Raw genomic sequence first — 15,879 nt, forward strand, 5'->3', positions numbered from 1 at the left:
TTTAAAGTCAAACACATCCTTGGGAACTAGAGTGATATACGTAGTTATAGAAGTTTTTCCCAGCAAACTCTCATAGCCTCTGAAAATGCAATTTCGGGTATCATGTCCTCCAGAAAGTTCCCTGATCCCTTCCCAGCTTCCAAGATAAGAGCCCCTATGGATTCCAGGTGCCCTAAGTGGCCTTTGCTTTATGCTTTATACTGAAATTAGCTGTCTGCCATCACCTCCCACTGGCACAGCCTTGGCACACAGTAGGTACAGGAGAAATGTGTATTGAATGAACACCATTTCATCATCTTGTAAGGTTTTTTTAAAAAATTGGTATGTTATTTTTTTTAACATATCTAATTTAATTCTGCAGCACCGCACTTCTGCAACCATACGACAAGCAATTTGCTGCCTAAAACAACAGTATATCATAACATGTTTTCTCTGAGGGAATGCAGTTCATTCATGCCAAAAATAAATCAAATGTACCCCCTGCAGGATTTTTACCTCGGTACAGGTCAAGAGGGAGAATGAATCAGAGCATCAGAATCTGTGCCTCCTTGCGGGTAAGGAGATAAAACATGTTCCCTCCCTTCCTTTTCCCCGAAAACCTTTAAATATCACAAAGCTTTTAAGCAGAGTCATTAAGTCTATGCAAAGCCATCGTAGAACCAGGAGTCTTTTCCTGCCTTTCCTCTACTTTATTGTTTATAGGTTTTTCTTAGAAAACCAAAGAGCTATAATGTCATGACGTGCTATAACATAGAGTCCAGCCATCAGTTGCAGGGCCCACTGAAAACTAGGATTTCGCCCACCCACTGTATTCAACTACCACATGCCCAAAGCTTCAAAGCTACTGAGATCCAAAACAATGCACCCCTCACCCAGCTCAGTCCTCTGAGAGGAAGTCCCATCTCTAACAGGGCACCTCGCTGTTAGAGACGTCTCGGGAGCCATCATCACCATGTCCACACCCTGGGTCCTAGTGGGCAGTGTGCACAGTGGTGGGTGCCAGAGCCACCCCAAGAACACCCCACCTGGGGTTACAGAAACCTGCAGCTGGCACATCATCTCTGAGAGTCCCTCCTTGTTTGGTAGAAAAACGTTCAAACACACAGAATATTCTAGAGAAAGAATATTACAGTGACCTCGCATCATAGATCGCCCCCCCCCCCAAGATTCAACAACTGTTCAGTTTGTCATTTAAGATATCTTCTAGATCAAAAAAAAAAAAAAAAAAAAAAAAAAAAAAAAAAAAAAAGATATCTTCTAGATCACAGTAACACTAGGTACTTCATAATACCCCTAGATACTCCAGCATGCATCTCTGGAAATAAGAATATTACGCCCAATATCACGATGCTGTTATGCCGGCGAACAAAGCTGACAATAATTTCCTCTTACTAACTAACACTCAGTCCACGTGCAAATTTTCCTCTAGGCCTTCTCAAAGGAGAGTCCCTCCCTTCGATCACACCCTGTCCCGGCCCTGCCCTCTCCCTCCTCCACACGCCAGACACTGTCCTGCCATCACCGCAGCCGCCCCGCCCCGCCACCCCCCCCTTGAGTACCTGTGCAAAAGGTGCCATCATTGGGAATGAATGTTTTGTTGTTGTTCGTGGCTCGATATCCTTCGAGGCAAATGCAGTAAAAGCCCCCGAGTGTGTTGTGGCAAGAGGTGTGGTTTCCACAGACCACAGTGGCTCCAAACTGGCACTCATTTTTATCTGTTGATACATTGAGACAAGGCAAGGAAAGAGCTATCAATCCATACCATGTTCAACAACCCAGACTGTTCTCCTGTGCTACAGACTCAGGAGTTGCCATTCTGTGACAACATCCCCATGGTCTATTTGGCCAGCCTCTGCTCGGGGTGGTTCTCAGACTACAAGGCACGGGCCTCTTGTGGTCATGGGCTAGGTGTATCTAAAACCCCAAGAGAGGGGGGGGCTGGGGGGCTCAGTCGGTTAAGCAGGTGGCTCTTGACTTCAACTCAGGTTGTGATCTCAGAGCAGAGTCTGCTTGTGATTCTCTCCCTCCCTCTCCTTCTGCCACCCCTTGCCCCATAGGAGCATGTTCTCTCTCTGTCTCTCTGTCTCTCAATAAATAAAATTGTAAAAACAAAACCACAAGAGAAACCCAACATCTTGATCTGAACATTCATCTTATTTGAGGACTGGGAGAAGGGGATCCTTTTTCAATGTCTCCATACTCAAGAAGCCTTGTCAGAGAAACAAATCCAGCAGCATCCCATTTTTTCCAGCTCAGTGAGCCACTCTCTTGCTTCCTTCATAAAAGGCAGAGGAGGATGATTTTTGCATCCAGTGATTAACCGGAAAATTTGTTACTTCTGAGTTACCAGGAAACACAATGGAATTAGTGCTTAAGCCTCATCCGGGAGCAGAGCTAATATTGTGGCAGGAACAGCTCCTGCTAATCGTCAATGACCCATGTGAATAATATTAGTCACCCAGGGAGAAGGAGCTGAAGTATAGGACACTGGATGAGTCCACACAAGCCTGCCCTGGGTATTTTTAATTCAGCCACTTGTCACGATGTCAGATGAAAGTAAATCTCTCTCCTGTCTCTGTCCTGTAGCCCAGGGGTTCGAAAACTTTTTCTGTGAAGGGCCAGCCGTAGGTGCCTGGTTGCAACTGCTCACCCATGCAGCCACAGACAATAAGCAAACAAATGAGCAACGTTGCGTTCTAATAAAACTCTGTTTACAAAAACAGGCAGCGGCCAAATGTGGCCTGCAGGCCAGACTTTGCTGACTGTGCCCTGGCTGCTACCATCAGAAGAACTTCTGTGGCCAATTTCTTATGCATTCTTTCAGGGCCAATCTGTCCTGCTAGTTGGGTTGGGTTGGGTTGGTTTGGCTTGGTTTGGTGTTTGGTTTGGTTTGGTTTGGTTTGGTTTGGTTTGGTTTGGCTTGGCTTGGCTTGGCTTGGCTTGGTTTGGTTTGATGAGGGCGGGGGAGCAGTGCCATCAATTGATGAACCAGAGTTTTTCCTGATTGTTATTTCGTGTTTTACGACAGCACTGGCTCCCTCGGAGCACGTTAATGGCCTCTCACAATTGCACTTGATTCCTGCCAACTCAAAAGTACCCTTTCCAAAATCCAGTGTTCCTTTTTTTTTTTTTTTCCCATTTTCCTCACAGGTAATATATTTTTTGAAAATGTACCTGAACGTGGAGCACAGTCCATTTGCTAACACCATCTATGGTGAGATCTGCATGGGGGACCAGAGAAACAACCCTAAGGCCTGGGCCTGGCCACGTGTCTAGCCCAGCCCAGAAGCCCTGCACCGGTGGCCACATCCTGCCACCCATAAAAAGGCCCATTCCTGTCCTTTGCTATTGTTTCTGAGACGGGTCTCCCCCGCAGACTTTACCAGAAGGGACAGTGGGTTTGGGGAAAATCCTAAACTTCTGAGGTCCCTGGCCTGGATGCCATGTTAGGGCACGTCTGGCACATGCATCCTGTGGCCTGGTCTCAGCAGGCCAAGTGCTGGGATGTGCCATGTCTAGCATCTGAGAGCAAGGTCCACATAAGTTAATAAGGCCTTCCTCCCAGGAATAGAAGTTTCTATTGGCAAGCCAAAGAGCAATCCAGAGTTCGGGGAGCTTCCATGGGAAGGGAGCTACACTCGGGGAGGGAGCACAAAAGGCTTGTCTGCTCCAGTCCAACCTCATTTCCAAGCCCCTGCTAGCAAGCCGTGGCGGGGGTGAGGGGGACAAGGGGGGCCAGAAATGCCTCAGGGGCCTCAGGCTGCCAGGCAGCCACAAGTCTCAGGGGCAGAGTCCTGAAGAAAGAAGGTCAAGGGTGACCCAAGTCCGGCCCGCAGGAACAGGCAGTGGTGTGTGCCTGAGAGCCTGACTCTGTGAAGTTGAAATATGATTTGGGGAACTTGGAATTATTTGGTTTTTTTTTTTAAGATTTTATTTATTGATTCATAAGAAACACACACAGAGAGAGGCAGAGACACAAGTAGAGGGAGAAGCAGGATCCCCTCAGGTAGCCCAATGCCAGACTCGATCCCAGGACCCTGGGGTCACAACCTGAACCGAAGGCAGATGCTCAACTACTTAGCCACCCAGGGGTCCCAGGAATTTAGAATTGTTATTTTTTCTTTAGGAAGAAAAGAACCCAAAGATACCACAAGGTTGTGTACCGTGTGCCAGTGCACAACCCCAAGGCAGACTATCAACTGTGCCCAGCACATCACAAGGCTGCTGGGAGAAAACTGCTTCTCCTAGCATTCATTGTTACAACCGGGCTGTGAGATTCTCCTTCTTTCTGAATTGGGCTTGAACTGGATATTGGATGACCCTCAGGGCACGGGGGAGGCTTTGAAGCAAAAAACAACCTTGGAGAGTTCCTGGTAGTCTTTGTATTCCTTTAAGCCACCCAAGATCCCAAAGGGCTAAAACTCCAAAAAAATGGAGGATGGACTGTGACAGGCCTAGAATCCAAAGCAACAGTATTTCACCACTTAGCCAAAAAAGTCCAACAGGCAATTGTGTTTTCTTTTTCCTCCAGGCACTAATACAAATCATCTTGCATCAAAACCACCAGGAGAAATTAAGAAGGCAAAATTCACTCAAGTTGTTAAATTAGACTCAAGACTCTGAAACAGATTCCAAATTTGTGTGAGGTCAGAGAGTTTTCCAAAGATTCAAGTTCAATGACCCTCTAACAGGAAAGATACTTGCCTGGAAACATTAAAGAAAGGCTATATTCAAACCCTGAAACAAAGGCATGGACAGCCCCTCTTGTAACAAAAGCATGTGAACAAAACAAAACGTCTTCCCCACAAGGTCATTAGCTCTTTAACATTAGGGAATCTTGTTACTGACTCACCTTTCCAATTCACCCAGGATTCAGAACTTACCAACACAGTGAGTCCTCCCGTTGCCCACAAATCCATATTTGCAAACACACATCTTCATGCCTTCCATCTGCTTGCAGGTAGCATGCTCATGGCAAGTGGCACAGACATCTATACCAGAAGCATACATCGTGTATTACAGGAAAAGAAAAATTCAATCACCTCCTCTGGACAAGTCACATTTTGGGTAGTGGACATTTAAAATGGAGAACCAAAATTTGAATAGCAGAATTATAAAAGGTAGATCTGATCCCATTCTTCGAAACCTGCAATGGCTGCTCATTTTCCACAGAGTAAAGGGCAAATGCCTCTACCTGGCAGTCAAAGCTCTGACCATTTCGACTCTAAGCTAATCCCTCCAAGCCTCACTGTTCCCAAACCCAAACCACACATAATATTCTCTATGCAGGAGGCTGACGACTCTTTCCCACATATGTTATCCCATCCTACTTCATGCCATACTTACCATGTTCCCTCCAAGCAGAATGCCTATCCCTCCTCTCCTGTCCAGCTAGCACCCATTCCTACTTTTTTTTTCCATTCCTACTTTTAAGACTCACCTTGAATATCACATTTTCCCTGGTATCTTCCCCATTCCTCTATTCTTGTGGAAAATTAAATGTATCTACCTCTGTGCTCCACTAACACCTGCACATTCCCACATCAACCACGTTAATGTGTCATTATATACTGTTCCAGCTCTGTCTTCCAAGCTGCGGAGCATGAATAAGCTTCTCCTCCAGGACACGGATTATTATGTCATCCGCCCATATGTCATCACAGTGCAGTAGAAACATTCAATAGACTTTTACTGACCGAGTGGATAAAGGAACTTGCAATCCTACTTGCTACAACTCAAAAAGCAAGTGGAAGGGAGAAGAACCCATCTGTCTATTACCCTATCCAGTTTGCTTGGGGGAAAAAACTTAATGTGCTTAAGATGTCAGTGAGATGAACAGCCAGGTCCCCAGCTGGGTGACCAGATCCTAATCACATAGACAGGCAGCAAAAAGGCGTGAGACTGACACACACGAACCTACTAGATGGTGATTGATATATGGCCCAAGGTCAAACAAGAATTTCTACCTGAGGCCATGTGAGATATCATGTTGTCCTTTGGGGGTCTGTAATTTCAGGAGTGGCCTGGTCAGGAGAGTCAGCACGGAATTCCATCTTAGTCTAGGCCCCACTACCACCCAGGTAATAAAGACTTAGCCCTCGGGGTTGCTCTAGGCAACTGACGCAGGGAGATTTCCAAATACAGACCGCCCCTGACTTACAATGGTTCAACTTACAATCTTTCAACTTTACTGGGGTACAAAGGCAATACACGTTCAGTAGAAAGCATACTTCAAATTTTTAATTTTGTTCTTTCCTCCAGGCTAGGGATATGCAGTGTGATCTCTCTCATGGCAGCCAGCCGCAGCTCCGGCCAGCCATGCGATCAGAAGGGCAAACAACTGATAAACTCACAACCGGTCTGCACCTACATGACCATTCTGTTTATGGCTTTTAGTATAGTGCTCGGTACATGACATGAGATAGTCAATACTTTATTATAAAATAGGCTGGAAAAAATAAAAAATAAAATAGGCTGGGTGTGAGATGATGTTTGCCCAACTGTAGGTGAACAGAAATGTCTTATGCACATTTAGTAGGCCAGGCTAAGCTACAATGGTGATAGGTTAGAAGTATTAAATGCATTTTTGACTTAGGAGATTTCCAAGTTCTGATGTAACCGGATCGGTAAATTCAGAGGATCAGTACTGATCATTAACCACGCCTGCTTTTTCTTTTAAAACAAATATGATACAGAAATAAGACAAACCACTGCTTTATCACTAAGTAATACAAAATTAACCATGGAATATTCACAAATTTTAATATATCCCAAACCATTAAAAAAAATGCAACAAAGTGCAAAAAAAGTAGAAATTGTAGAAGCCGTACTATAGGACTACCTCGTAATTATGTAGAAAGACTACAAAATAAAACACAAGAGCCCAAAAGAAACCTACTTGGAAACTTCAAAACATTCTCCTAAATAATTCTTGGGACAAAGAGGATAGCAAAACTGAAATGTTTAAGGGAACCTGGCTGGCTCAGTCAGTAGAGTGTGCAACTCTTGATCTCAGGGTTGTGAGTTTTAGCCCCATGTTGGGTGTGGAGATTACTTAAATAAATAAAATTTTTTTTAAAAAATTGAAGTATTTAATACTAGATACAAAGATGTATCTACTCCAGCAAATTTGAGTTTTTCATGTTTTTGTACTTTAAAAGATCCAGTTAAACACTGCAGATTTAGCTAACTCTCAAAGCTCCTCCTCCCTCAAATGGGATCAAAGACCAGAAAGGTATAAACCCTGGCAGACAAGATGAGAGCAGATGAGGATGTCAACAATATTTCAGAAGATGGAAGAGATGGACATAGGCGAATGGCCTGAGAGGAGGAACTAAAAGGCCGTCCCAAAGGCTCAGGAATTGGGGCCACTGAGTGCTGCAGAAGGCAGGTATAAGGGACAGGACTCAGAGTTCAAGGAACCAGGTAAAAATATGGATAAGAAGTAGGTGGACACCCAGTTCTCCTCGCTAGCTCTGGCAAAAGATAGAATTTACAACCTGGAGGAAATAGACTAGAGATGCTCTTGCTCATGGGGGCAACAGGCAAGTGAGAATGGGTCCCTGCACCTAAATGTCCATCAGGGTGGAGTAAATTTAACACACAACATTTTTAAATGGTGCCATAGGACATTGTCTATTCATAATCACATGCACCCAAAATCCTGGAAGTACCTTTTAAATATTGGATCCTGGGTCAAGCCCCTAAATCCAGTATCGATCGACCAGATAACGATGAACACTCTCCCTAGTGTGTGCGCATAGTGCAATAACAAAAAATAAATATCATAGTAATGAAATCAACAAAATGGTAAAATGTTTAATTTTTTTTTCTTATATGGAATATTTGTTTTTATAAAGAGGGCAGCATTTATGTACCTACAGTTCCAGAAACTTACATCAGATGGGAAAAAAGGATTATTTCATTCAACTGTTGGGTGAATCTAATAAACACACACACAAAATAAACACACACAAGAAATAAAGTCATGCCACCCACTCAGGTAGATTAACAGAAGTCCAGTCTGAATTAGTGAAGGACAGAATGTAAAGTTGTTTTTTTTTTAAATAAATCAAATTAAGTCCAAGTTCATTCAATAATAAACAGAACCAAACAAAATAAGGCCTTGTAGGAAGGCAGCCAGATACAGGGGGAAAGCATGCCCTGGAGCTGAGTATCAGAACTAGATCCTAAATCTAGCTGAGTCTCAATCACTGGAGGACCCTTAACAAATCACTGAACCTCTCTGGATCCCAGTTTTTTCATCTATAAAACAAGGGCCTTGGGCTTCTCACGTTTTAAAGGGCATTCAAGGGCGCCTGCATGGCTCAGGTCATGATCTCAGGGCCCTGATCTCAGGGTCTCAGGAATCTGCTGGTCCCTCTCTCTGCCCCTCCCAACATATATTCTAAGATAAATAAATACATCTTTTAAAAAAAATGCAAAAGGCATTCAAATCACCTGGGGATAGCGCTAAACCACAGGCTCTGATGGTGGGGAGGGCACATTTTGCATTTCTAACAAGCTCCCAGGGGAACCACATTTTGAGCAGCAGGGATTAAGTGGCCTCCAAAGTCCTTGTCCCCTAATCAGCTGATACATCATCCTTAGGGTACCTGTTTTAATGACCCACTAAGAATTATTTAGCAAAGTGTAACCCCAAAAGGACAGTACTTGGCACGTCTAGCTCAATAAATGTCTGTTCCCCACATTGGTAAAAAAGCCAACACGTCTCCCAGGCCACCAAAGGCTTCTGAGCCCACCTGCAGAAGGAAAGCCATTTCCAGAGGAAGAAGGGCCTCAACTAAAGTTTCTTATTCAGTCATAATTATTCTCATCTGCAGGGCCTTATATGGCAGCTTCTGAGTTCTAATTGCTTGAGGGACTAAGTAGCTTCTTGGGGGGGCGACACAAGTTATCCTAAGGGAAGTGGCAGGAAGCACAACCCTAATCCAAGAAGAGACAGGGTGGGGAGGGTCGCTTCTAACTACACCCCTGTTTCCACTGTTCACGAGCCCCTAGCTCAGTTAAGAATCACCTAGAGAGAGGGGGACCTCCTCATCCCGGTTTTAATACTAAACGTCCTGCGACCCACTAAAGCCCTCACTATGGCACAAACCGAGCAGCTGGTCCCCCGACCTGGAGAGCTTGTTAAAACAAAATCCCCAGAGATTCTGATTCGGTAGGTGTGGGGTGAGGCCTGAGAATGTGCATTTCTAAGGAAGCTCCCAGGTGGACCCCACCTCTAGTAGCAGTGCAAGTCTAGTTCAACCTCAGGGGCTTGAGTCAGAATCCTGGCGAAAGACGAGGGAACAGTGAGGATGTTTGTCACCAAGTCTAGACTGATGCATAGCGTGGCTGGACCACGGTGACAGAGGTAAGAACCCAAGGAATGGAAATTCTCCGGGCGGATGGAATGATCCCCGCGCCTTTGCTGTACAACCCATGGGTGGGGGCGCAGCTTCACATCTGGATCAAGGATGACTTACTTCTGTCATCAGCAGACTGTTGAGAAGAGCAGAGAGGCGGCCGCCATGTAGTGACGGAGGGCACTGCTGCAGACGTGAGGGGCCCCCACCACCCAGAACAACTGGCAGAGAAACAGGACAGTGGGCATTCCGAAGTCTAGACGGACAAAATGGCTAAGGACTCTTTGTAACTATTCATTGCACCCCCAGCGAGGATGCCCTAGGTTCACTTCCCTTCGGCACTGTATCGACCAAGCCAGCTAAAACCACATCCAACGGTGAGAGGGCGACACAGGTCTTGGTGGTCCACCCAGGCTGGGAGACTTCTCTCTCGCTCCCTGGGTGACACAGCCAGTCCTCCAATGTTCATCTGGGAGGTGGAATCGTGTTGTGAGGATTCAAGGAGAAATAGAAACGCTGCCCGAGCTCAAAAGCACTCGGCAAAGGGTGATTTATCTGAATATTTGTGCCTCTCTCCATAGATATTGTTATTACAGCTGGAAAGAGGTCGTGCGAGAGGCAGCACCTGCCACTTGGCACAGCGGTTCCAAGCAGGGGTGAGAGGGATGAGGGGTACCATCCTAGCTCCGCCACTTGCTGGCTGCATAGTCCTAGATCAGGCTCTGGGCCTCGGCTTCCTATGAATCTGAATATGAGGCTAATAAAAACCCACCTCATAGGCTGCTGTGAGGAATACAGAACAAATGAGTTAATATACATAAAGCAATTAGAATATCTCAGATGCCACTGTAACAACCACGCGACAACCCCGTTAGGGAATACATGAAGGTACTGGTAGCCGGCCGCCTCCCAGTTACACTAATGAGGAGGGTGATGGAGAGCTGCGTTAGTGCAAACACCCAAAGCAGTACCTCTGTGTAGACACATGCCTACCTGTTGGTGGGGCTGAGAGTCCAGGATCCAGGACACCCTAATTTACATAATCACCCCCTTCCTTCCCCACTGGCCTCCCAGCTTTCTGAGTAACACCTGACTCAGACCTTGGAGCTCAGCATCCTCAGCCCTCGCCCTCTCGGCCCTGGCCTCGGCCCCCTCCTCGCCTCCACGCACAGGTGGGCCTGGACCTCAGCACCGGCTGGTGGTTCAATGTGCAAGCGGCAATTTAAGGGCAGTGGCAGCACGTGGACTTCGACGCTACAATGAAGAGGTCCGACCCCGGCCAAGGGAAGAAGGTGGTTTGAATGCACAAATGGAGCACTTGCGTTTGGATTTTAATCTGATCCCCAGCTAGTCTCAGTGAGACCAAGCAAATGCCCTGCACTTCCTTCACGAGAGCCTTGTCTCTCAGGAAAACTGTGTGCAGATTTGTGGGAAGGGAGCGAATGACCTGAGGGAATAAGGAAAGGGGGCCTAGAACTCAGGAAGAGAAAGCATTCCCAAGTCTCCCACCTTCCAGAAAACTGTATTGCTCTTAAGGGATCGCATCAAATTCCAGAAATGGAAGGAACTTGAGAAACCTCAAATTCTCTCCTCCCCTCATCCCTGACAAACAAAACAAAACAGAACCATAGCCCCTGCTTTAAAATACCCCCTCCCCAAATCCCTCAAGACAGAGCATTCTACTCTCTCAGGCAAGACGATCCCTGCAGGGTAGTGGGATCCACCATGTATTTCTCTTCCCCACACCAACCCAAGACCAACATTCCCCATCAAGAACCCGAGAACTTGGTGTAAAATGGTTATATAGGGCCCTCGGCTTCCTTTTGTCCTCCTGTGTCCACGCTGCTGCTGAATCAAGACCAGCGGACAGTGGGGACCCCCACACATGGCCTCCAGACCTGGAACCAAGCCTCACTAAGTGCCCCTATTTCACAGCTTTTGAGTTTGGAGTTGAGCAGCCTTTCACGTAGGCCACACCCTCGGTTCACGTCTGGCACGTCCCCCACTCCCGCGTTCTCTCAAGCAGGCGGAAGACTTCTCTAGGTAATCCATGCAATTAATTTCCACTGTCTCCCCCACAGAGTGAAGGCCAAGAGGCCACACGTGGTACCCGGGGCCTCAGAGACGGAGGAACCCATTTTAGGATCTGACCAGAAGGCTGAGGAGGTGCCCAGGGCCAAGTCCCCAGACGCCGAAGACAGGGCAAAGGGACGATCTTCTTCATCTGCTTGAATCCGCCTCCCTTACTTTGAGCAACTGTCACTCACTCCAAAATAACTCACCCCACCACCACCCCCTAACCCCCCGCCATTTCTCCTCCTTCCTACCCTGACTTAGGATGCAAGAGTGAAGAGCGGGCCTGTGTGAAACGCACGACTGGTGATGGACGTGCCTACGCTTCCTACAGCAACAACAATCTCCCCAGGCCTCTCCACCATCACTCCCCCCAAGATTCTCAAGGCCTCTGTCTGTCCTCTGGCCTTCCCAACCCAGCCAGTCCTGAGCCAACAAGTCCCCGGCCACTCCCAACTCCACCGCCAAGCCAGAGAAGGTGAAGAAACAGGAATGACTGGTTCCACCCCTCCTCACCCATTCCTAGGCTTCCATTCCCCTGGGCTGGGCACCCCACCCACCTCTCAACACCCTTCCGCTCTATCAACTATGTGCCTCACACTTCCCTCACACTCAGCAACTCCACTCTCTCCTCCCTGCAACATCTTTGATGACAGGTCAACGAACTTCAGTGCACGTTACCAGCCAGACACTGAAGGGACAAACAGACAATGGCCAGGCCGTGTATGAAAATAGCTGACCCACGTGGATCTGTGGGTCACCAGCCACCAGCCCAGGAAGCCAAACCATGAGCTCTGTAGCGGTAAGACCCCAACGGCCAGGCTCGGGTCAACAACAGCTGGCTTCCCTAATTGTGGCCCTCACTTTCACACTCAGGACCAACCCGAGAAGGCCCAGTACACTCCCCCAGCCAATCACATAGAACGGCTGCTGTGGGTAAGCCACCTCCAGCCTCTCCCTGCCCACAGCCTGGGCCCAGGGCACCCCGGAAGCCTTCCCCTGTGACCCACTATCAGCTCTTACACTCCTCTGCCTGCCTTTGAGTCAGATAAATGTCGGTGATGCTGACGGGCTGTCCCGCCAGAGCCGCCTCTGTATCACCAGCCCTTGCCCGCTCCCACGTGGGTGGCCTTCACTTACTCTCACGCCCAATTCCTCATACAAGCCACCGGCCCCCACCCACGTGAAGCTCTTGGGCCAGTAAACAACTGCACTGCGACATGGCATGGAAGTGTGTGGGGTGAGGGTGTCGTACAAGTACGTGGGGCCCCTACAAGATCCCGGGCCCCGGATCCCTGGGCCTGCAAGGGAACTAACTGGACAGCTTCCCGGGAGGAGGGAGGAGGGAGGATGACGGGGCTGGTTTTGAAATATGAATAGCCCTCGGACGCCTGGGCGGCCCAGCAGTTGAGGAGCGTCTGCCTTCGGCTCAGGGCGTGATCCCAGGGTCCTGGGATCGAGTCCCGCATGGGGCTCCCTGTAGGGAGCCTGCTTCTCCCTCTGCCTGTGTCTCCGCCTCTCTCTCTGTATCTCTCATGAATACATAGATAAAATCTTTAAAAAAGAGAAATGAAGAGCCCTCACTAAGTGGACATCTGTGGGGGAGGGAAGAGCTGTCCTTCTCCATTCTTCCTCCCTCCCCTCGCAGAGACTAAGCTTTCCCCCTTGCAGGCCAATTTCGCTTTTGGACATGCTCCATTAAATACCTCATTTATTTCTGCATTTTCAAAGTCTCCTTCTCCTGAATAATGCCCTTCATGCTACAGTATGCTTGTGTCTGCTACCACCCCGCCCCCCCCCCCAAAAAAAATTCTTGCACTGACCTGGCCAGCCCAGCTCAATACAATCTTCCCTTTCCTTCTAACTTCTTTAGAGAGTCCCTTTAAGAGCCAACCAACACCTCTGCACTCCCTAGGGCCCCTGCACCTGGCTCTCACCCTCACTCTCTGCTAGCCCTGGCCTACGCAGACCAGAGCCACCAAATCCAAAGCTTTTTTTCCCAGTCTCCTCTCCCATAGCTCTCTGTCCGCTGGTTTCCTTGAAACTGGACCAGCCCAGTCTTCCTCCCACTTGTGTGGCCACTGCTCTTTCTCTTCCATTTGCACCTGCCATCTAAAATGAGCCTTCCCCCCCAGTCTGGCCTTGGTCTCCTTCTTCTCATCAACTTCAAGGCTTCAAGGGTCCACCAAGTCTCCACCACTGTCACACACCTCTTGTCCACAGTCTTAACTCCTCATTCAGTTCACTTCTTCAAGAAGTCCTAACATCACCACCTCAAATTCTGGATATCCAAAATGACTTCTCCTTCTTCCCAAATCTTATTCCTCCTCCTATGGAACCATATATCCAAGTCACCCAGTCCCCAAATCTCTTTGTCCCCTTTCTCTTCTGTCCACCATAATGTCTGTTGTCAAGTCCCGTGGTTCCATTTCTACCTTACTGTCTACATCCAATCTCCTTCTCCTGCTATCTTTCTGGTGGAGCCAGTCCTCAGAACTTCTAGGCCTGCTGTTTCAACTTCCTCAATGGTTCTAAGCCTGCACTCATTTCCCACATCATCCCCTGGAAGGAAATCCGCCCTTAATAGAACCAGATACTTCAAGGTTGTAAATGAAGAAAGGATGCTACCTTTGTTTCACCATCTAATCCCAGTAATTCAGTGGGACCATGGTGGACCGTTTCCTAGGCTAGAGAGCTTTACCACAGATTCTGAAATAGGCCCCACACATCTACAGGTTTTTATACACACTGCCGTGGGAGACCAAGTCAGGGAAGGAAGTCAGGAAGCCTACCAGAGTATCTGATGCACAAAAATGGCCACCCCAGAAGGCTGAGCCATCAAGAGAAACACCCACCAGTGATGGCAAAAGTGATGGCAAAAGTCCAAAAATGAAAATAATTTGGGGGAACAGGAGTCTGAGCTAGGAACCCTCCCCCCCCATATCTTCCTACATGGAAGTTCCCTCCCACTTCAGGATGAATGGTTTTACTAAGAAAGCTGGAGGGTTTCCTATGCCCGCTCTGTATATCACTCCTTGTACAAAAGCCTGTGGTGACTTCCAGGGGCTTCCCACCAGCCGGATACCTTGCTCTGCCACCAAGGCCTTCTGCCTTCTGGTTAATCCAACGTGCCCTTCCAACTCCATTTGCCACCTGTCTCCTAGGTGCCATGGGTCCCATGCTTTTATACCTCCGTGTGCTTCCTCACATTGTCCCTTCCATGTGGCATTTGTGCTTTGCGCACAGTTATGGAGAGGTGCCTCTGCCCTCTGCGCTGGGCTGGGCTGGGATGCCTTTTCCTCATCTTCCCATCCCCGGTATCACCAAACCTACCGGCTCAGTTCAAGAGTCCCTCATCCACACCGAGTCCCTCATCCACACTGAGTCCCTCACCCACACCGAGTCCCTCACCCACACCGAGTCCCTCATCCACACCGAGTCCCTCATCCACACCGAGTCCCTCATCCACCGGGCCACCAGACGCCCGACCTAGAATGAATCCTGCCCTCCTCTGACCCCGTGGCCTTCTCAGAGCACTTGGGGCCTTCTGCCCTCGACTCCAGTTACTTGGGTAGATGGGCAAACGCCACTTGCCCTACGTGTTTGACTTTGTCCCACCACACGTGACTCTGCGCTCCAGTTCCCTGGAAAAGGATGATTTGTCGCCTCCAGACCCTGAGCTCCACGAGGGCCAGCGCAGCGACCTTGCGTCCTGCCCGGGCAGCAGCTGAACCAATGACTGGATTCGGGGATGCTTTACTCCCGGAATCTTCCCGGCACTTCTCGCTCACCACGTTAGCATCTGGCTCTTCTTTTCGGTGGAAAAAAAGTTAAAAAGTAGAAGGAAAATTGCTTCGGGTCAAGAACGGGTCGTGCAAAAGCCACAGCAGGGCCGGAAGCGTGACAGTGCGGCGGGACCGCCCTTGCACGCCCTTGCACGCCCTTGCACGCCGGGCGCGGCTGTGCCCCGGGGCTCGGGCCGCCCCCCGCCCAGCCTCGCCCCGGGCCCCCGCGCCCGCGCCCGCGCCCTCGCCCGCACTCACCGTGGGCGCCCCGCGCTCCGCCCGCGCCCCGCGCCAGGCCGAGCAGCAGCACGAGCGGCAGCAGGCGGCGGGGCGGGCGGCCTGCACCCCGGGGGCCCCGGCCCATGCCGCCGCGTCCCTGCCGCGCCCGCCTCCTCCCGCCGCCCCGGGCGCCGAGATAAGGCGGCGGGCTCCGCGGGGAGGGGGCCGGCCCGGCCGCTTCCGGCGCCGCGCGGGGTCCCGGGGAGGCGGGGGCCGGTGCACCTGCTGCGCGCCCGGGGACGCGGCGGGCACAGCCACGGGGCCCGCCCCCTCCTGGGGACCGACGTCCGCGCGCTGCAGCCCCGAGACCCGAACGCGGGATCGGAGCCCGCCTGGGGCTGGGGGGGTTGGGGGGGCTCCCCGGAGGGGGACAG

At 49.5% G+C, this 15,879-nt stretch overlaps 1 protein-coding gene across 1 annotated transcript in view; it reads right to left on the reverse strand.

Annotated features, from left to right (window-relative positions):
- Nucleotides 1-15,590, reverse strand: part of SUSD1 (sushi domain containing 1) — a 130,069-nt gene extending 114,479 nt beyond the window's left edge. Inside the window, exons 1-3 of the mRNA XM_072840349.1 lie at nt 15,485-15,590; nt 4,884-4,991; nt 1,560-1,715 (exon numbers count right to left, since the gene is read on the reverse strand). Of these exons, the coding sequence (XP_072696450.1) occupies nt 1,560-1,715; nt 4,884-4,991; nt 15,485-15,590 (370 nt within the window). The remainder of the gene's footprint in view (nt 1-1,559; nt 1,716-4,883; nt 4,992-15,484) is intronic.
- Between the last annotated feature and the right edge of the window lie 289 nt (nt 15,591-15,879).

Source organism: Canis lupus, chromosome 10, assembly GCF_048164855.1.
Source record: "Canis lupus baileyi chromosome 10, mCanLup2.hap1, whole genome shotgun sequence".
NCBI classification, from domain to species: domain Eukaryota; kingdom Metazoa; phylum Chordata; class Mammalia; order Carnivora; family Canidae; genus Canis; species Canis lupus.